At 42.2% G+C, this 22,428-nt stretch overlaps 1 protein-coding gene across 1 annotated transcript in view; it reads left to right on the top strand.

The window, feature by feature from the left end:
• LOC140307774 (diacylglycerol kinase zeta-like) overlaps positions 1-22,428 on the top strand; it is a 43,995-nt gene that overhangs the window by 12,406 nt on the left and 9,161 nt on the right. Inside the window, 12 exon segments of the mRNA XM_072386775.1 lie at positions 958-1,013; positions 1,093-1,155; positions 4,509-4,582; positions 4,683-4,794; positions 6,017-6,216; positions 6,406-6,506; positions 7,583-7,674; positions 8,670-8,739; positions 8,811-8,851; positions 10,031-10,209; positions 13,286-13,375; positions 18,010-18,078. Of these exon segments, the coding sequence (XP_072242876.1) occupies positions 958-1,013; positions 1,093-1,155; positions 4,509-4,582; positions 4,683-4,794; positions 6,017-6,216; positions 6,406-6,506; positions 7,583-7,674; positions 8,670-8,739; positions 8,811-8,851; positions 10,031-10,209; positions 13,286-13,375; positions 18,010-18,078 (1,147 nt within the window).

Here is a 22,428-nt window from a genome sequence, read left to right as displayed (position 1 = left end):
ATAGAATTGAATAGAATAGAATAGAGGGGTCACTAAGATGGACGAGGGCTATCTGAGCTGAGTCTCCTGGACATGGCTCTGTTGGACATGTGTTTGGTCAAACTTTCAGTAAAACTCCCAAACTTCACTCCCACTGGACACATTCGGTCTTTAAAAGTGCTTTTTCCCCCTCTGATGGTTACCGTAGCAGCGGATAATAGAAAATGTCAGAACAGACTCAGTAAGAGCTCTGGAAACAAGGTCAGCTGTGATTTCCTGAGTGCAAACAGCTGCTGTCGGCCTCTCTGGTCAAACTGAAGCCTGTCATCTATCAAAGTTTGTGGCATCTTACCATTTCTACGTCCCGCTCCTTAGTAACGCTGCAGTCCTGCCGGTCTGTGGTTGGAGTAGAAGACGTGCAGCAGATATCGGTTCTATAGGCAAACTGAAATGGGCCTAAAAGGGGATCCACCTCGTCTTTGGGTCATTTATGACCAGGCAACGGGTTTGGGGGTGGGTAACCTTGGCAACGGGCAGACTGTTCCCATAGAGATGGCACCCTCTCATAAGAAATATGAGGATTTGATCTGAGTTGTTGTCCACAGGCGTCCAGCATCTTATCTGAGGCTGGACCTGCAGTTTGAAGCAGGAGAAGGAAACAGGAGAGAGGCCCAAAGACGGTTTACAGCCTAAACTGCGTAATCCAGAATAACTTCCATATTTATGTGTGAACTATGGTTTATTTTCATGTTTACCATCAGCTGAAATTCATTTTATAGTTGTGACAGACTGAGATCAGAGATAAAAAAGTGAAACGTTTCGGTCCAAACACAGAGCCCTGCAGAACTTTTCATCTTTAGTTCTCCTGTTTGTTCGTTTATCTGCAGCTCATTGATCTGATCTCCCTTCAGGGATCAATAAACTGAGTTAAACTGCGCTTCAGGAGCAGCTCAGAGATTCTGTTCTTCTGTGTTTTAGAGGCAAATCCAGAGAAGTTCAACAGTCGCTTCAGGAATAAGATGTTCTACGCTGGGGTGAGTGTCCTCCTCAGCCTGCTCTGCTGAGCCATCGGCACACAAACCTGTCACTAATGTCCGTGCACGTGTGTTTCAGACGGCCTTCTCGGACTTCCTGAGCGGGAGCTCCAAAGACCTGGCGAAACACATCAAAGTGGTGGTGAGTACAGACACTTCCAGCAGGTATCCTTTGAATGGTGTTATGGTGTTTTTCCTCCTCTTTTCCCTCTTTTCTGTCTTCTCAAACCCCAGCTGGTCGAGGCGGATGGACCCTTCCTGGTTCTGGTTCTGCCAGAGGTTTCTTCCTGGTTCTGGTTCTGCCAGAGGTTTCTTCCTGGTTCTGCCAGAGGTTTCTTCCTGGTTCTGGTTCTGCCAGAGGTTTCTTCCTGGTTCTGCCAGAGGTTTCTTCCTGGTTCTGGTTCTGCCAGAGGTTTCTTCCTGGTTCTGCCAGAGGTTTCTTCCTGGTTCTGCCAGAGGTTTCTTCCTGGTTCTGCCAGAGGTTTCTTCCTGGTTCTGGTTCTGCCAGAGGTTTCTTCCTGGTTCTGGTTCTGCCAGAGGTTTCTTCCTGGTTCTGCCAGAGGTTTCTTCCTGGTTCTGCCAGAGGTTTCTTCCTGGTTTTGACAGAGGTTTCTTCCTGGTTTTGACAGAGGTTTCTTCCTGGTTCTGGTTCTGCCAGAGGTTTCTTCCTGGTTCTGGTTCTGCCAGAGGTTTCTTCCTGGTTCTGCCAGAGGTTTCTTCCTGGTTCTGGTTCTGCCAGAGGTTTCTTCCTAGTTCTGGTTCTGCCAGAGGTTTCTTCCTGGTTCTGGTTCTGCCAGAGGTTTCTTCCTGGTTCTGCCAGAGGTTTCTTCTTGGTTCTGGTTCTGCCAGAGGTTTCTTCCTGGTTCTGGTTCTGCCAGAGGTTTCTTCCTGTTAAAGGGAGTCGTTCCTTTCCACAGTCCCTCAGACTCAGGACGGGAGATTGGACTGAGGACAAGTTTCGGTCCAATCTGTTGGTTTCCTTAGCTCGGATATTATTTTTGAATTGGCTCCATATGAATTAATTGGATTATGATTACAATGAATTGAATTCCAATTGGCTTGAATTGGAATATATTATTTAAGTGCCTTGAGATGACTGTAATTGTTGTAATCTGGCGCTTTATAAATAAAGCTGAATTAAATTGAACTTCACAGCTTCTGAGAGCAAATTCGCCATCGTGTTTCGCTTTTTCTGCATCGTTAGCATCTGGAACTGAGGCGGCGCCAGGCTTCAGAGTCGTTTAACAGCGAGTTGGTGACACTAATGTCACTGATCTTTGTCTCCAAACTGCCACCAGGTGTGATGCTGCTGAGATGAAGCACAACTCACACGGTTTTAATCACAACAACCACAGGAGGCCTTTTTATCTCAGCCGCTTCCTCTCTTCTCGACTCTGAGCTTTTTGCCAGAATCGTCCAGTGAATCTTCACCATTTTTTTAAAAAAAAAGCTGAAGTGATGGAGAAAGGAGACTTTTACGCACTTTCAGCTGATACTTTATCAGTAACATAACGACGTAATCAATAGCTCGTTGAGTTGGTGAGAAAGAGGACAGGCAGGCAGAAGCAGTTCCAGTTTGAAGCACAAATACTGTTGATTTATAGGAATAAATGCTTTTATTAAAAGGTCTAACGCAGTTTTATGAAAAGTCAACCAAAGTTTCATCACTTGCTGCTTGTTTTTGATGCACTTTTGATGTATTGAGGAAATAATTTTTTTCACCTCAATAAATTTAAGTTAATTTCTATTTAATTTGTGCACATTTGAGTCATTTACATTAAAAACACTGTTTTTGGTAATAAAATAAGAATAAAAGGCCCTACTAGGGCCTTTTATTCTTATTACGATTATGACCAAAATCATAATCACGACTATTTAGATCAATATTGAAACCACGATTATTTTGATCTATATTGTAATCATTATTATTTTGATCAATATTTTAATCATTATTATTTTGATCAATATTTTAATCACGATTATTTTGATCAATATTTTAATCACGATTATTTTGATCAAGATTGTAATCACAATTATTTTAATCAATAATTGTAACCGCGATTATTTTGATCAATATTGAAATCGTGATTATTTAGATTAATATTGAAATCACGATTATTTTGATCAATATTGAAATCTCGATTAATTTTGATCAATATTGAAATCGCGATTATTTTTATCAATATTGTAATCACGATTAATTTGATCAATATTGAAATCGCGATTAATTTTTATCAATATTTTAATCGCGATTATTTTGATCAATACTTTAATCACGATTATTAATCGCGATTATTCATGTCTGATAAAAACATGTATTTTTATTGCACCATATATAAACAATGTGGCAACCATTTTTAGTGAAAAATTAAACTTTAAATTAGAATAAACGATAAATAATGCAAAATAAAAACAAAAACCCAATAATTTAACATTTTAAAGCACTAACTGTACTGATCGGACTCGTCTTTGGCCAAATAAAAAGATGTGGCGTCTGTTATTTTGTGAATTAACTTCAGCTTTGGCCTTCATTCATTCCTCATATTTAGGTTTGTGATGCATTTTCAGGTGATTTAATAAATTAGTGCTGTTACTCTGGGGCAGACACTTCTTTGTTGCACTCTTTGCAGATAACTTGCTCTTGTTTAACGTCACTTTCCCCGAATTAGAAACAAGTCCAGACAATGGAAGTCGCCCCGTTTCGCGGTTAAAGCTCCTCGCCGTCCCCAGATGCTTCGGATTCTTCAGTCTTACTCACAGACTGTCTAACCAGCTGCCTGCAGGCTGTCTGCCTGTTATTCAGGCAGCTTAATGAGGCCTTAACCGTGCTGGCGCCCCCTGGTGGTCGGGGGACTACTGGTTCAGAACATGTGGTCAGACGCAGGCAGCAGAGCTGCGTTTTCAATAAATATAGTTGATGACCAGGTTAATTTAATTGTGGCCACCAAAATCGTTCAAAATACGATTAATTGTGCATTAATTGTGGTACCCAGAGTGACCAACCTCCAATGAGGATCAAAGAACCCATTAATCCCATTCAGGTAACTGACTTAAATGTAAACATAGACGAGAATAAAGTTCATCTGGCAACAGCTGCTGATGTTGAACTGATGGTTTGACGGCTCTGAGGAAAGAATTCAAGCCGAAAAGTGGCCCATGAACTGTAAATATCGTTGGCGATCAGGTTCATTTGATTGTGGCAAATTAAAATACGATGAATTGTGCAGCCCTACCACAGAGGGGCTTGTGTGGGAGGGGCCAGGGTCCTGGAGACTTGGGAGCTTGCAGCCAATCAGCTTCTCAGCTCTGATTCTTTATGACAGTCTGAACATCAGCTGTTTTATGTGATGCTCGAAATTTTAGCCACAAAGATGCCCTGATTGTGGCTAAATGAACCGCTGTGGAGGTGTTTTCCTTGGTTCCACCTCTGCAGAAGTTCTGTGCTGCGAACCGAACCGAACCGGACCGAACCGAACCTGTTTGTTTCCTCCTCAGTGTGACGGCACAGACCTGACGGCCAAAGTGCAGGAGATGAAGTTACAGTGCCTCCTCTTCCTCAACATCCCCAGGTACCAGCCCAGTAGAACCGTAGGAAACATCTGTAGCACGGGTTCTGTTCCCTGTGGACCTCCTCAGAGCCTAACTGTCCTCTGTTCTGGTCCGGTCCAGGTACTGTGCCGGAACCACACCGTGGGGTCACCCCAGCGAGCACCAAGACTTTGAGCCTCAGCGTCATGACGACGGCTGCATCGAGGTCATCGGGTTCACCATGACTTCTCTGGTGAGCTAGAACCCAGCCAGAACCCAACCAGAACTCAGCCAGAACCCAACCAGAACCCTGTCAGAACTCAGCCAGAACCAAGCAGACCCAGTCAGAAACCAGTCAGAACCCAGTCAGGACCAAACAGACCCAGTCAGAAACCAGTCAGGACCCAGTCAGGACCAAACAGACCCAGTCAGAACCCAGTCAGGACCAAACAGACCCAGTCAGAACCCAGTCAGGACCAAACAGACCCAGTCAGAAACCAGTCAGGACCCAGTCAGGACCAAACAGACCCAGTCAGAACCCAGTCAGGACCAAACAGACCCAGTCAGAAACCAGTCAGGACCCAGTCAGGACCAAACAGACCCAGTCAGAACCCTGTCAGGACCAAGCAGACCCAGTCAGAACCCTGTCAGGACCAAGCAGACCCAGTCAGAAACCAGTCAGAACCCAGTCAGGACCAAACAGACCAAGTCAGAACCCTGTCAGGACCAAGCAGACCCAGTCAGAAACCAGTCAGGACCCAGTCAGGACCAAGCAGACCCAGTCAGAACCCTGTCAGGACCAAACAGACCCAGTTAGAAACCAGTCAGGACCAAGCAGACCCAGTCAGGACCAAGCAGACCCAGTCAGAAACCAGTCAGGACCCAGTCAGGACCAAACAGACCCAGTCAGAACCCTGTCAGGACCAAGCAGACCCAGTCAGAACCCTGTCAGGACCAAACAGACCCAGTTAGAAACCAGTCAGGACCAAGCAGACCCAGTCAGGACCAAGCAGACCCAGTCAGAAACCAGTCAGGACCCAGTCAGGACCAAGCAGACTTAGCCAGAACCCTGTCAGGACCAAGCAGACCCAGTCAGAACCCTGTCAGGACCAAACAGACCCAGTTAGAAACCAGTCAGGACCAAGCAGACCCAGTCAGGACCAAGCAGACCCAGTCAGAAACCAGTCAGGACCCAGTCAGGACCAAGCAGACTTAGCCAGAACCCTGTCAGGACCAAACAGACCCAGCCAGAACCCAGTCAGGACCAAGCAGACCCTCTCAGGACCAAACAGACCCAGTTAGAAACCAGTCAGGACCAAGCAGACCCAGTCAGAACCCAGTCAGAACCCAGTCAGGACCAAACAGACCCAGTCAGACCCAGTCAGAACCCCCCCCACACACCCTCACACAGCAGGCCCCGCCCCCTGCTCAGGTGTAAGCAGCCCCGGCTGATGTCACCTGTCCTTTGTGTGTAGGCCACACTGCAGGTGGGTGGTCACGGCGAGCGTCTCCACCAGTGCAAGGAGGTGACCCTCACCACCGATAAGTCCATCCCAATGCAGGTGGACGGCGAGCCCTGCAAGCTGGCCCCCTCCATCATCCACATCAGCCTGAGGAACCAGGCCAACATGGTCCAGAAGGCCAAGAGGAGGATCTCCATGCCCCACCTCAACGAGTAAGAGTCACATGACTGAGATGTAGTTTCCTCCATTTCCGTGGACTGTTGTGGTTGTTCATGTTCAGGGATCAGTTTCTCATGCTAAAGTCATGAAACGTGTCTCAGTTCATGTTTTGTCCTTGAAATGTTGTGTTTTTCTTCTTTAGATTAGTGTGTAAATGTAAGTGTGTGTGTGTTTGTGCGCAGCCAGCAGCCCGTTCCTGAGAAGCTGCAGATCAGGGTGAATCGGATCAGCATGGCAGCGTACGAGGCTCTGCATTACGACAAGGACCAGCTGAAGGAGGCCTGTGAGTTCCTGGGTTTAAGGCCCGATGTGGGGGGGGGGGGGTGTTAAAGGTTAAAGGTCACCCCAAGGTGAAAAAGCCCAGAGCTACATCTCAGACTCTACAGGCCTCAGTTAGCATGCTAAAGGTTAAAGGTCACCCCAAGGTGAAGAAGCCCAGAGCTACATCTCAGACTCTACAGGCCTCAGTTAGCATGTTAAAGGTTAAAGGTCACCCCAAGGTGAAAAAACCCAGAGCTACATCTCAGACTCTACAGGCCTCAGTTAGCAGGTTAAAGGTTAAAGGTCACCCCAAGGTGAAAAAGACCAGAGCTACATCTCAGACTCTACAGGCCTCAGTTAGCATGTTAAAGGTTAAAGGTCACCCCAAGGTGAAAAAGCCCAGAGCTACATCTCAGACTCTACAGGCCTCAGTTAGCATGTTAAAGGTTAAAGGTCACCCCAAGGTGAAGAAGCCCAGAGCTACATCTCAGACTCTACAGGCCTCAGTTAGCATGTTAAAGGTTAAAGGTCACCCCAAGGTGAAAAAGCCCAGAGCTACATCTCAGACTCTACAGGCCTCATACCAGCTGTCAAGCACGGTGGTGGAGGGCTGATGATCTGGGCTGGTTCTGCAGCCACAGGACCTGGGCACCTTGCAGTCATTGAGTCCACCATGAACTCCTCTGGATACCAAAGTATTCTAGAGTCAGATGTGAGGCCATCTGTCCCACAGCTAAAGCTGGGCTGAAACTGGCTCATCAACAGGACAAAGATCCCAAACACAGCAGCAGATCTACAGCAGAATGTGGGAAAAAGAAAAGAATCAAGGTGTTGCAATGGTCCAGTCAGAGTCCAGACCTCAGCCTGACTGAAATGCTGTGGTGGGACCTTAAGAGAGCTGCAGAAACCAATGCTGCAAACCTCAATTTATCCTCAAGTGAATGATCTGATATTGATTAATAAAATTCTGATAATACATAAATTGTGCATTAAGCCGACAGATATGAACCAAATTAAAAAGTCTGAGGTAATGTCAGCTGATCTTTATTCGATCAACAGTTGAAGTTGAACCATTTAAATCGTTTGATGTTCCTGCAGCAACGCCGCTGGGCGTCATCACCGTCCCCGGAGACAGCGACCTGGAGACGTGCCGACTGCACATCGAGCGTCTGCAGGACAACCTGGAACAGGTTGGCAGACGCTTTTGTTATATTCATGTTTATGTATTTATCAGACGCTTTTATCCAAAGCGACTTACAGGTAGGCAGGTAGGCTAAGGGGGTCTTGCCTAAGGACCCCTACTGGAGGTAATACCTTTCATGTGGGGGGATTTATTTGAACCCAGGACTCCCACATGGAAGGTGGCAATTATATCACTACACATTATCCATGGATGGATGATGGATGGATGGGTGGATGATGGATGGATGGATGAATGGATTATGGATGGATGAATGAATGGATGATGGATGGATGGATGATGGATGGATGGATGGATGGATGGATGGATGGATGGACGGATGAATGAATGATGAATGATGGATGGATGGATGATGGATGGATGGATGGAGGGATGAATGATGGATGATGGATGGATGGATGGATGGATGGATGGATGGATGGATGGACGGATGAATGAATGATGAATGATGGATGGATGGATGATGGATGGATGGATGGAGGGATGAATGATGGATGATGGATGGATGGATGGATGAATGATGGATGGATGGATGATGGATGGAGGGATGAATGGATGGATGATGGATGGATGGATGGATGGATGGATGATGGATGGATGATGGATGGATGGATGGATGGATGGATGATGGATGGATGGATGGAGGGATGAATGATGGATGGATGAATGAATGAATGATGGATGAATGAATGATGGATGAATGATGGGTGGATGGATGAATGATGGATGGATGAATGATGGAGGTAGGCAGGTAGGCTAAGGGGGTCTTGCCTAAGGACTCCTACTGGAGGTAATACCTTTCATGGAGGGGATTTGAACCCAGGTCTCCCACATGGAAGGTGATCACACCACTACACATTATCCACAGTCTTACCTGTAACGGGGCTCCACAGGGCTCTGCTCTCGGACTTCCTGTTTGTCATGCAGCACCGGAGCAGCTCATCAGAACCTGTTTTCACGCTTTATCTCCTCGTGTTCCTGCAGGACGGGGACGATATGAAAGGAGAGAGTCTGTCCTCACAGAAACTGTCCACGAAGTGGTGTTTCCTCGACTGTAAGTCCAAACCGACACTCGTCTCCTCATGGCCGGGTTCAGGTGACCCACAGCCCGCTCTCTGTTTTCAGGTACGACTGCAGATCGCTTCTACAGGATCGACCGCGCTCAGGTACGTCTGAAGGCTACAAAACGAGCTGATGGGGCGTATTTTCCCCCTGATGGGAGTGATGACCTCATGTTTTAGCTGAGAGTTTATTCAGTGATGTTCTGTTGGACTTCGTCACCATTTGATCCCAGTTCAACGTATTTTATCTTCTTGTTTTGTCTTTTATTTTATCTTTTGTGTTTTATTTGCAGTTTCTGAAATAATGAACCAAATCTTTTGGCTTTCAGAACATAAATAAAAGGTTTTGCTCTCAGATTTCAGGCCATGATGGAACTTTAAAAACATTGTGGTGAAAAATCAGCTTTTAGAGTCATTCCTCCTGAATCTGTGTCCAGAACTGTTTGCATGCAGTCAGAACCAAGTAGACCCAGTCAGAACCCAGTCAGAACCCTGTCAGGACCAAGCAGACCAAGTCAGAACCCTGTCAGGACCAAGCAGACCCAGCCAGAACCCAGTCAGGACCAAGCAGACTCAGCCAGAACCCTGTTAGGACCAAGCAGACCCAGTCAGAACCCAGTCAGGACCAAGCAGACTCAGCCAGAACCCTGTTAGGACCAAGCAGACCCAGTCAGAACCCTGTCAGGACCAAGCAGACCCAGCCAGAACCCTGTCAGGACCAAACAGACCCAGTCAGAACCCTGTCAGGACCAAGCAGACCCAGTCAGAACCCTGTCAGGACCAAGCAGACCCAGCCAGAACCCTGTCAGGACCAAACAGACACAGCCAGAACCCTGTCAGGACCAAGCAGACCCAGTCAGAACCCTGTCAGGACCAAGCAGACCCAGTCAGAACCCAGTCAGGACCAAGCAGACCCAGTCAGAACCCAGTCAGGACCAAGCAGACCCAGTCAGAACCCAGTCAGGACCAAGCAGACCCAGTCAGAACCCTGTCAGGACCAAGCAGACCCAGTCAGAACCCAGTCAGGACCAAGCAGACCCAGCCAGAACCCAGTCAGGACCAAGCAGACCCAGTCAGAACCCAGTCAGGACCAAGCAGACCCAGTCAGAACCCTGTTAGGACCAAGCAGACCCAGTCAGAACCCAGTTAGGACCAAGCAGACCCAGTCAGAACCTTGTCAGGACCAAACAGACCCAGCCAGAACCCTGTCAGGACCAAGCAGACCCAGCCAGAACCCAGCCAGTGTGCAAGAGAAATAAACCGACCCAAACCCTTTTCTTCCAGGAACACCTCAACTATGTGACGGAGATCTCTCAGGAGGAGCTCTACATCCTGGACCCCGAGCTGGTCGTCAAGGAGACGGTGGGCACCTCTCCTAGCATGCCGGACCTGGTGGACTCAGAGGAGCAGCAGAGACAGTTCGCCTTCCCCTCCTCCCCCAGCTCCCCCAGCTCCTCCACCAGGTGAGAACCAGCCGCCTCCTTTTTACCGTGTGATGTCAATGCCTTTTAGAGGTCGAGGTAATCATGCCATAGGGAGAGCACGCTCCTGGTTTGAATCATACCTCATTGGTCGGTCCTTCAAAGTATCCTGGCTTGGTCACACTTCTGCAGCCACAGGAGTCCCCCAAGGTTCAGTACTGGGACCTCTTCTCTTTGCCATATACACCAACTCACTGGGACAGATCATGGCTTCTCATGGCTTCTCATACCAATGTTATGCTGATGATACCCAGCTCTATCTGTCATTCCCACCTGACGACCACACGGTCTCAGCTGAATCTCAGACTGTCTCTCTGACATATCAACATGGATGAAAGCCCATCACCTCCAACTTAACCTCCCAAAAACTGAACTGCTGGTCTTCCCAGCCAAACCAACCAGACACCACAGCATCTGCATCCAAACTGAATCTCTGGCTCCATCAAAGGTTAATAGAAACTTGGGTGTCATGATTGATGACCAACTAACCTTCAAAGATCACGTTACCTCGGTTACTCGTTCAGCCGCTTTGCATTACTAAACATAAGAAAGATCAGACCATACCTGACCCAACATGCCCCCCAGCTCCTGCTGCAGGCCATGGTCATCTCCCACCTGGACTACTGCAACTGGTTTCCTAACTGGTCTCCTAACTGGTCTCCTAACTGGTTTCCTAACTGGTTTCCTAACTGGTCTCCTAACTGGTTTCCTAACTGGTTTCCTAACTGGTTTCCTAACTGGTCTCCTAACTGGTTTCCTAACTGGTCTCCTAACTGGTCTCCTAACTGGTTTCCTAACTGGTTTCCTAACTGGTCTCCTAACTGGTTTCCTAACTGGTTTCCTAACTGGTCTCCTAACTGGTTTCCTAACTGGTTTCCTAACTGGTCTCCTAACTGGTTTCCTAACTGGTTTCCTAACTGGTTTCCTAACTGCTCTCCTAACTGCTCTCCTAACTGCTCTCCTAACTGGTCTCCTAACTGGTCTCCTAACTGGTCTCCTAACTGGTTTCCTAACTGGTTTCCTAACTGGTCTCCTAACTGGTCTCCTAACTGGTCTCCTAACTGGTTTCCTAACTGTTCTCCTAACTGGTCTCCTAACTGGTTTCCTAACTGGTTTCCTAACTGGTTTCCTAACTGGTTTCCTAACTGGTTTCCTAACTGGTTTCCTAACTGGTCTCCTAACTGGTCTCCTAACTGGTCTCCTAACTGGTCTCCTAACTGGTTTCCTAACTGGTTTCCTAACTGGTCTCCTAACTGGTCTCCTAACTGGTCTCCTAACTGGTCTCCTAACTGGTTTCCTAACTGGTCTCCTAACTGGTCTCCTAACTGGTTTCCTAACTGGTCTCCTAACTGGTCTCCTAACTGCTCTCCTAACTGCTCTCCTAACTGGTCTCCTAACTGGTCTCCTAACTGGTCTCCTAACTGGTCTCCTAACTGGTTTCCTAACTGGTCTCCTAACTAGTCTCCTAACTGGTTTCCTAACTGGTCTCCTAACTGGCCTCCTAACTGGTCTCCTAACTGGTCTCCTAACTGGTTTCCTAACTGGTTTCCTAACTGGTCTCCTAACAGGTCTCCTAACAGGTCTCCTAACTGGTTTCCTAACTGGTTTCCTAACTGGTTTCCTAACTGGTTTCCTAACTGGTTTCCTAACTGGTCTCCTAACTGGTCTCCTAACTGGTTTCCTAACTGGTTTCCTAACTGGTTTCCTAACTGGTTTCCTAACTGGTTTCCTAACTGGTCTCCTAACTGGTCTCCTAACTGGTCTCCTAACTGGTCTCCTAACTGGCCTCCTAACTGGCCTCCTAACTGGTTTCCTAACTGGTCTCCTAACTGGTCTCCTAACTGGTCTCCTAACTGGTTGCCTAACTGGTCTCCTAACTGGTCTCCTAACTGGTTTCCTAACTGGTCTCCTAACTGGTCTCCTAACTGGTCTCCTAACTGGTCTCCTAACTGGTCTCCTAACTGGTTTCCTAACTGGTCTCCTAACTGGTTTCCTAACTGGTCTCCTAACTGGCCTCCTAACTGGTTTCCTAACTGGTCTCCTAACTGGTCTCCTAACTGGTCTCCTAACTGGTCTCCTAACTGGTCTCCTAACTGGTTGCCTAACTGGTTGCCTAACTGGTTGCCTAACTGGTCTCCTAACTGGTTGCCTAACTGGTTTCCTAACTGGTCTCCTAACTGGTTTCCTAACTGGTCTCCAGCCTGTGAAACCTCTGCAGATGGTCCAGAACGCGGCGGTGCGTCTGGTCTTGGATCAGCCTAAAAGAACACGTCCCCCCTCTGTTCATTGAGCTCCTCTGGCTGCCCTTAGCCGCCTGCATCAGATCCAAGTCCCTGATGTTAGCTACAAAGAGCTTAATGGAACGGCTCCATCTCCTTGAAGGCTCTTGCAAAGGCTTCTGTCCCAACTGGGTCCCTCCGTTGGTCCCAGGATTGTCGTCTAGCAGCTCCTACACCACGCCTAAGACAATCCAAACTCTGTTCATGTGTCGTCCCACGATGGTGGAATGACCTACCGAGCGCTACCAGAACAGGGGCGTCCCTGTCTATCTTCAAGAAGCTCCTGAAAACCCAGCTCTTCAGAGAGCATCTCCTATCCCAGCACTTACCTTGTACTTCCCTCTCTGCCCCCAGATGGTTTCCTTCTTTGGATAAAAGCTGTTAAATGCAGAAACAGAAACATTCAGAAATGATCCTGTTGACTGAACACAGAGGAAACTAAAGGTGTTCCTCAGGGTTCTACCTCAGGAACATGCCCGTTTCTGTGTTCCATGTTTAAAAGTGCCGTTTGGGAGGATGGTCGATGTAAAATCTGGATTAAAACTGGTTTCAACTGCTCAAAAAACAAAGTTTTTTCAGTTCAAAACTCATCGACAAAGTCATTTTAACCCATTCGTGCACAGCTCTCGTCGTACTTAAGGGAAACAACGTATGCTTGTCCTGTTTGTGCTTGTTTCCACCTCTGGAAAGTCTTATTGTTAGCTTTTTGTAGAGCTTATCAGCAGGCCTGGACTGGTGAAAGCTTCATGTTGTGGAGGAATAACCCGTCTGTGTTTCAGGGTTGGAGACGGTCAGAGGAAGAGGATTTCCAGCGACAGCTCGGTGTCGAATGCTTTGACTCAGGGCTCCCCAAAAACCACCCTCTGCAGGTAAAAACACAGGAGGAAGAGTTCAGATTTATGCTGCTGCAGCCATCAGCTGCTCAGAAATGTTCATAAATGCCGTGTCGTTGTGTCAGATGCTTCTGAAACCCCCAAAAAATCCCCAAATTTACCCAAATCTGCATAAAAGTAACAAAAATCTATATTTTTCCATCAGCTCTATCTGAGTTTAATGGTTTAATTCCTAACAAACAAAAGATTTAAGGTTTTTAAAGGTTTAAAAGTCTGGACCGGATCATTTCACGTTAGATTTTGGTTTAAATGATCCCAAATAACATGAGAATATGTTAAATATATATATATATATGTTAAAGCTGGTCAAAGTTTGTCTTATCCGACAAAAAAATCCCCTAAAAGTAACAAAAATCTATATTTTTCCATCAGCTCTATCTGAGTTTAATGGTTTAATTCCTAACAAACAAAAGATTTAAGGTTTTTAAAGGTTTAAAAGTCTGGACCGGATCATTTCAGGTTAGATTTTGGTTTAAATGATCCCAAATGACATGAGAATATGTTAAATATATATATATATATATGTTAAAGCTGGTCAAAGTTTGTCTTATCCGACAAAAAAATCCCCTAAAAGTAACAAAAATCTATATTTTTCCATCAGCTCTATCTGAGTTTAATGGTTTAATTCCTAACAAACTAAAGTTTTAAGGTTTTTAAAGGTTTAAAAGTCTGGACCGGATCATTTCACATTAGATTTTGGTTTAAATGATCCCAAATAACATGAGATTATGTTAAATATATATATATATATATGTTAAAGCTGGTCAAAGTTTGTCTTATCCCACAAAAAAATCTTCATAAAAGTAACAAAAATCTATATTTTTCCATCAGCTCTATCTGAGTTTAATGGTTTAATTCCTAAAAAAACAAAAGTTTTAAGGTTTTTAAAGGTTTAAAAGTCTGGACCGGATCATTTCCTGTTAGATTTTGGTTTAAATGATCCCAAATAACATGAGAATATGTTAAATATATATATATATATATGTTAAAGCTGGTCAAAGTTTGTCTTATCCCACAAAAAATTCCCCCTAAAAGTAACAAAAATCTATATTTTTCCATCAGCTCTATCTGAGTTTAATGGTTTAATTCCTAAAAAAACAAAAGTTTTAAGGTTTTTAAAGGTTTAAAAGTCTGGACCGGATCATTTCAGGTTAGATTTTGGTTTAAATGATCCCAAATAACATGAGAATATGTTAAATATATATATATATATGTTAAAGCTGGTCAAAGTTTGTCTTATCCGACAAAAAAATCCCCCTAAAAGTAACAAAAATCTATATTTTTCCATCAGCTCTATCTGAGTTTAATGGTTTAATTCCTAACAAACTAAAGTTTTAAGGTTTTTAAAGGTTTAAAAGTCTGGACCGGATCATTTCAGGTTAGATTTTGGTTTAAATGATCCCAAATAACATGAGAATATGTTAAATATATATATATATATATATGTTAAAGCTGGTCAAAGTTTGTCTTATCCGACAAAAAATCCCCTAAAAGTAACAAAAATCTATATTTTTCCATCAGCTCTATCTGAGTTTAATGGTTTAATTCCTAACAAACAAAATTTTTAAGGTTTTTAAAGGTTTAAAAGTCTGGACCGGATCATTTCACGTTAGATTTTGGTTTAAATGATCCCAAATAACATGAGAATATGTTAAATATATATATATATATGTGTTAAAGCTGGTCAAAGTTTGTCTTATCTGACAAAAAAATCCCCCTAAAAGTAACAAAAATCTATATTTTTCCATCAGCTCTATCTGAGTTTAATGGTTTAATTCCTAACAAACTAAAGTTTTAAGGTTTTTAAAGGTTTAAAAGTCTGGACCGGATCATTTCAGGTTAGATTTTGGTTTAAATGATCCCAAATAACATGAGAATATGTTAAATATATATATATATATATATGTTAAAGCTGGTCAAAGTTTGTCTTATCCGACAAAAAATCCCCTAAAAGTAACAAAAATCTATATTTTTCCATCAGCTCTATCTGAGTTTAATGGTTTAATTCCTAACAAACAAAAGTTTTAAGGTTTTTAAAGGTTTAAAAGTCTGGACCGGATCATTTCACGTTAGATTTTGGTTTAAATGATCCCAAATAACATGAGAATATGTTAAATATATATATATATATATGTTAAAGCTGGTCAAATTTTGTCTTATCCGACAAAAAAATCCCTGTAAAAGTAACAAAAATCTATATTTTTCCATCAGCTCTATCTGAGTTTAATGGTTTAATTCCTAACAAACTAAAGTTTTAAGGTTTTTAAAGGTTTAAAAGTCTGGACCGGATCATTTCACGTTAGATTTTGGTTTAAATGATCCCAAATAACATGAGAATATGTTAAATATATATATATATATATGTTAAAGCTGGTCAAAGTTTGTCTAATCTGACAAAAAAATCCCCTAAAAGTAACAAAAATCTATATTTTTCCATCAGCTCTATCTGAGTTTAATGGTTTAATTCCTAACAAACTAAAGTTTTAAGGTTTTTAAAGGTTTAAAAGTCTGGACCGGATCATTTCACGTTAGATTTTGGTTTAAATGATCCCAAATAACATGAGAATATGTTAAATATATATATATATATGTTAAAGCTGGTCAAAGTTTGTCTTATCCCACAAAAAATTCCCCCTAAAAGTAACAAAAATCTATATTTTTCCATCAGCTCTATCTGAGTTTAATGGTTTAATTCCTAACAAACTAAAGTTTTAAGGTTTTTAAAGGTTTAAAAGTCTGGACCGGATCATTTCAGGTTAGATTTTGGTTTAAATGATCCCAAATAACATGAGAATATGTTAAATATATATATATATATGTTAAAGCTGGTCAAAGTTTGTCTTATCCCACAAAAAATCCCCTAAAAGCAACAAAAATCTATATTTTTCCATCAGCTCTATCTGAGTTTAATGGTTTAATTCCTAACAAACTAAAGTTTTAAGGTTTTTAAAGGTTTAAAAGTCTGGACCGGATCATTTCACGTTAGATTTTGGTTTAAATGATCCCAAATAACATGAGAATATGTTAAATATATATATATATATATGTTAAAGCTGGTCAAAGTTTGTCTAATCTGACAAAAAAATCCCCAAATCTGCATAAAAGTAACAAAAATCTATATTTTTCCATCAGCTCTATCTGAGTTTAATGGTTTAATTCCTAACAAACTAAAGTTTTAAGGTTTTTAAAGGTTTAAAAGTCTGGACCGGATCATTTCAGGTTAGATTTTGGTTTAAATGATCCCAAATAACATGAGAATATGTTAAATATATATATATATATGTTAAAGCTGGTCAAAGTTTGTCTTATCCGACAAAAAAATCCCCCTAAAAGTAACAAAAATCTATATTTTTCCATCAGCTCTATCTGAGTTTAATGGTTTAATTCCTAACAAACAAAAGATTTAAGGTTTTTAAAGGTTTAAAAGTCTGGACCGGATCATTTCACGTTAGATTTTGGTTTAAATGATCCCAAATAACATGAGAATATGTTAAATATATATATATATATGTTAAAGCTGGTCAAAGTTTGTCTTATCCCACAAAAAATCCCCTAAAAGCAACAAAAATCTATATTTTTCCATCAGCTCTATCTGAGTTTAATGGTTTAATTCCTAACAAACTAAAGTTTTAAGGTTTTTAAAGGTTTAAAAGTCTGGACCGGATCATTTCACGTTAGATTTTGGTTTAAATGATCCCAAATAACATGAGAATATGTTAAATATATATATATATATGTTAAAGCTGGTCAAAGTTTGTCTAATCTGACAAAAAAATCCCCAAATCTGCATAAAAGTAACAAAAATCTATATTTTTCCATCAGCTCTATCTGAGTTTAATGGTTTAATTCCTAACAAACTAAAGTTTTAAGGTTTTTAAAGGTTTAAAAGTCTGGACCGGATCATTTCAGGTTAGATTTTGGTTTAAATGATCCCAAATAACATGAGAATATGTTAAATATATATATATATATGTTAAAGCTGGTCAAAGTTTGTCTTATCAGACAAAAAAATCCCCCTAAAAGTAACAAAAATCTATATTTTTCCATCAGCTCTATCTGAGTTTAATGGTTTAATTCCTAAAAAAACAAAAGTTTAAAGGTTTTTAAAGGTTTAAAAGTCTGGACCGGATCATTTCAGGTTAGATTTTGGTTTAAATGATCCCAAATAACATGAGAATATGTTAAATATATATATATATATATGTTAAAGCTGGTCAAAGTTTGTCTTATCCGACAAAAAATCCCCCTAAAAGTAACAAAAATCTATATTTTTCCATCAGCTCTATCTGAGTTTAATGGTTTAATTCCTAACAAACAAAAGTTTTAAGGTTTTTAAAGGTTTAAAAGTCTGGACCGGATCATTTCCCGTTAGATTTTGGTTTAAATGACCCCAAATAACATGAGAATATGTTAAAGCTGGTATGATAACGGCAGATCCCTCCTCTCTGATCTGCACAGCTCTTACTGTGGGGTCACAGCGCCCCCTGCTGGAGGAACCTGCAGATGACGAGCAGCTCCGTGTCGTCCGTCTCTGCTGTTTCTGTCTGTTTGTTTGCTGTCTGACATGTGGCTCATCTGTCCATCTGCTGTTTCCTGTTTGTCATCTAAAGGAGAGGAGCAAAGATTGTCAATGTGCATCGCTCCAATACGACTGTGGCTGATTTCAGACCCACCGTTAGGTACGACCTCACCCTGAGCTGCTGTCGTTTCTGTGCTGCTTTTCATCGTCTCCTTCCAGCTTTTACACCCAAACAGAAGGCGAGCGGGGGGGCTTCAGTTGGCTCTAAAGTCTGAGGATGTCACCAGAATAACTTAATGTATGCAGTGAGGTCGAACTGGGAGAAATCAGAGCTTGATGTTAACGTTAAAGATGAAAACTGTAAACCGCTAAAATGGCCGCGTTCTAGAAATAGAGGTTTTGCTGCAGGTCCTGCAGAAGATCAGAGAAGATCTCCATGAAAACGAGTAAAATGTAAACTCTTTACATCATTACTATGCTGTCTCAGACAGATGTTCCACTCAGAAAGCAGCATAAATGCATAAAAGCACCTTTAAAGTGTCCTGATCAATAGTTCTGCAGCTTTCTGTAACCTTTAAAGTGTCCTGATCAATAGTTCTGCAGCTTTCTGTAACCTTTAAAGTGTCCTGATCAACAGTTCTGCAGCTTTCTGTAACCTTTAAAGTGTCCTGATCAATAGTTCTGCAGCTTTCTGAAACCTTTAAAGTGTCCTGATCAACAGTTCTGCAGCTTTCTGTAACCTTTAAAGTGTCCTGATCAATAGTTCTGCAGCTTTCTGTAAACTTTAAAGTGTCCTGATCAATAGTTCTGCAGCTTTCTGAAACCTTTAAAGTGTCCTGATCAACAGTTCTGCAGCTTTCTGTAAACTTTAAAGTGTCCTGATCAACAGTTCTGCAGCTTTCTGAAACCTTTAAAGTGTCCTGATCAACAGTTCTGCAGCTTTCTGTAACCTTTAAAGTGTCCTGATCAATAGTTCTGCAGCTTTCTGTAACCTTTAAAGTGTCCTGATCAATAGTTCTGCAGCTTTCTGAAGCCTTTAAAGTGTCCTGATCAATAGTTCTGCAGCTTTCTGAAACCTTTAAAGTGTCCTGATCAATAGTTCTGCAGCTTTCTGAAACCTTTAAAGTGTCCTGATCAACAGTTCTGCAGCTTTCTGAAACCTTTAAAGTGTCCTGATCAATAGTTCTGCAGCTTTCTGAAACCTTTAAAGTGTCCTGATCAACAGTTCTGCAGCTTTCTGAAACCTTTAAAGTGTCCTGATCAACAGTTCTGCAGCTTTCTGTAACCTTTAAAGTGTCCTGATCAATAGTTCTGCAGCTTTCTGTAACCTTTAAAGTGTCCTGATCAATAGTTCTGCAGCTTTCTGAAGCCTTTAAAGTGTCCTGATCAATAGTTCTGCAGCTTTCTGAAACCTTTAAAGTGTCCTGATCAATAGTTCTGCAGCTTTCTGAAACCTTTAAAGTGTCCTGATCAATAGTTCTGCAGCTTTCTGAAACCTTTAAAGTGTCCTGATCAACAGTTCTGCAGCTTTCTGAAACCTTTAAAGTGTCCTGATCAATAGTTCTACAGCTTTCTGAAACCTTTAAAGTGTCCTGATCAATAGTTCTGCAGCTTTCTGAAACCTTTAAAGTGTCCTGATCAACAGTTCTGCAGCTTTCTGTAACCTTTAAAGTGTCCTGATCAATAGTTCTGCAGCTTTCTGAAACCTTTAAAGTGTCCTGATCAATAGTTCTGCAGCTTTCTGTAACCTTTAAAGTGTCCTGATCAACAGTTCTGCAGCTTTCTGAAACCTTTAAAGTGTCCTGATCAATAGTTCTGCAGCTTTCTGAAACCTTTAAAGTGTCCTGATCAACAGTTCTGCAGCTTTCTGAAACCTTTAAAGTGTCCTGATCAATAGTTCTGCAGCTTTCTGTAACCTTTAAAGTGTCCTGATCAACAGTTCTGCAGCTTTCTGAAACCTTTAAAGTGTCCTGATCAATAGTTCTGCAGCTTTCTGTAACCTTTAAAGTGTCCTGATCAACAGTTCTGCAGCTTTCTGAAACCTTTAAAGTGTCCTGATCAATAGTTCTGCAGCTTTCTGTAACCTTTAAAGTGTCCTGATCAACAGTTCTGCAGCTTTCTGAAACCTTTAAAGTGTCCTGATCAACAGTTCTGCAGCTTTCTGAAACCTTTAAAGTGTCCTGATCAATAGTTCTGCAGCTTTCTGAAACCTTTAAAGTGTCCTGATCAACAGTTCTGCAGCTTTCTGAAACCTTTAAAGTGTCCTGATCAACAGTTCTGCAGCTTTCAGTAACCTTTAAAGTGTCCTGATCAACAGTTCTGCAGCTTTCTGTAACCTTTAAAGTGTCCTGATCAACAGTTCTGCAGCTTTCTGTAACCTTTAAAGTGTCCTGATCAACAGTTCTGCAGCTTTCTGAGACCTTTAAAGTGTCCTGATCAATAGTTCTGCAGCTTTCTGAAACCTTTAAAGTGTCCTGATCAATAGTTCTGCAGCTTCCTGAAACCTTTAAAGTGTCCTGATCAATAGTTCTGCAGCTTCCTGAAACCTTTAAAGTGTCCTGATCAATAGTTCTGCAGCTTTCTGAAACCTTTAAAGTGTCCTGATCAATAGTTCTGCAGCTTTCTGAAACCTTTAAAGTGTCCTGATCAACAGTTCTGCAGCTTTCTGAAACCTTTAAAGTGTCCTGATCAACAGTTCTGCAGCTTTCTGTAACCTTTAAAGTGTCCTGATCAATAGTTCTGCAGCTTTCTGAAACCTTTAAAGTGTCCTGATCAACAGTTCTGCAGCTTTCTGAAACCTTTAAAGTGTCCTGATCAATAGTTCTGCAGCTTTCTGAAACCTTTAAAGTGTCCTGATCAACAGTTCTGCAGCTTTCTGAAACCTTTAAAGTGTCCTGATCAATAGTTCTGCAGCTTTCTGAAACCTTTAAAGTGTCCTGATCAACAGTTCTGCAGCTTTCTGAAACCTTTAAAGTGTCCTGATCAACAGTTCTGCAGCTTTCTGTAACCTTTAAAGTGTCCTGATCAATAGTTCTGCAGCTTTCTGAAACCTTTAAAGTGTCCTGATCAACAGTTCTGCAGCTTTCTGAAACCTTTAAAGTGTCCTGATCAATAGTTCTGCAGCTTTCTGAAACCTTTAAAGTGTCCTGATCAACAGTTCTGCAGCTTTCTGAAACCTTTAAAGTGTCCTGATCAATAGTTCTGCAGCTTTCTGAAACCTTTAAAGTGTCCTGATCAACAGTTCTGCAGCTTTCTGAAACCTTTAAAGTGTCCTGATCAACAGTTCTGCAGCTTTCTGTAACCTTTAAAGTGTCCTGATCAATAGTTCTGCAGCTTTCTGTAACCTTTAAAGTGTCCTGATCAATAGTTCTGCAGCTTTCTGAAGCCTTTAAAGTGTCCTGATCAATAGTTCTGCAGCTTTCTGAAACCTTTAAAGTGTCCTGATCAATAGTTCTACAGCTTTCTGAAACCTTTAAAGTGTCCTGATCAATAGTTCTGCAGCTTTCTGAAACCTTTAAAGTGTCCTGATCAACAGTTCTGCAGCTTTCTGTAACCTTTAAAGTGTCCTGATCAATAGTTCTGCAGCTTTCTGAAACCTTTAAAGTGTCCTGATCAATAGTTCTGCAGCTTTCTGTAACCTTTAAAGTGTCCTGATCAACAGTTCTGCAGCTTTCTGAAACCTTTAAAGTGTCCTGATCAATAGTTCTGCAGCTTTCTGAAACCTTTAAAGTGTCCTGATCAACAGTTCTGCAGCTTTCTGAAACCTTTAAAGTGTCCTGATCAATAGTTCTGCAGCTTTCTGTAACCTTTAAAGTGTCCTGATCAACAGTTCTGCAGCTTTCTGAAACCTTTAAAGTGTCCTGATCAATAGTTCTGCAGCTTTCTGTAACCTTTAAAGTGTCCTGATCAACAGTTCTGCAGCTTTCTGAAACCTTTAAAGTGTCCTGATCAATAGTTCTGCAGCTTTCTGTAACCTTTAAAGTGTCCTGATCAACAGTTCTGCAGCTTTCTGAAACCTTTAAAGTGTCCTGATCAACAGTTCTGCAGCTTTCTGAAACCTTTAAAGTGTCCTGATCAATAGTTCTGCAGCTTTCTGAAACCTTTAAAGTGTCCTGATCAACAGTTCTGCAGCTTTCTGAAACCTTTAAAGTGTCCTGATCAACAGTTCTGCAGCTTTCAGTAACCTTTAAAGTGTCCTGATCAACAGTTCTGCAGCTTTCTGTAACCTTTAAAGTGTCCTGATCAACAGTTCTGCAGCTTTCTGTAACCTTTAAAGTGTCCTGATCAACAGTTCTGCAGCTTTCTGAGACCTTTAAAGTGTCCTGATCAATAGTTCTGCAGCTTTCTGAAACCTTTAAAGTGTCCTGATCAATAGTTCTGCAGCTTCCTGAAACCTTTAAAGTGTCCTGATCAATAGTTCTGCAGCTTCCTGAAACCTTTAAAGTGTCCTGATCAATAGTTCTGCAGCTTCCTGAAACCTTTAAAGTGTCCTGATCAATAGTTCTGCAGC

This window comes from Leuresthes tenuis, unplaced genomic scaffold (genome assembly GCF_036924035.1).
Source record: "Leuresthes tenuis unplaced genomic scaffold, fLeuTen1.0.hap1 SCAF_5, whole genome shotgun sequence".
NCBI lineage: Eukaryota > Metazoa > Chordata > Actinopteri > Atheriniformes > Atherinopsidae > Leuresthes > Leuresthes tenuis.
The sequence above is the reverse complement of the archived record's forward strand: the minus strand, read 5'-3'. Positions and strand labels throughout refer to the sequence as shown.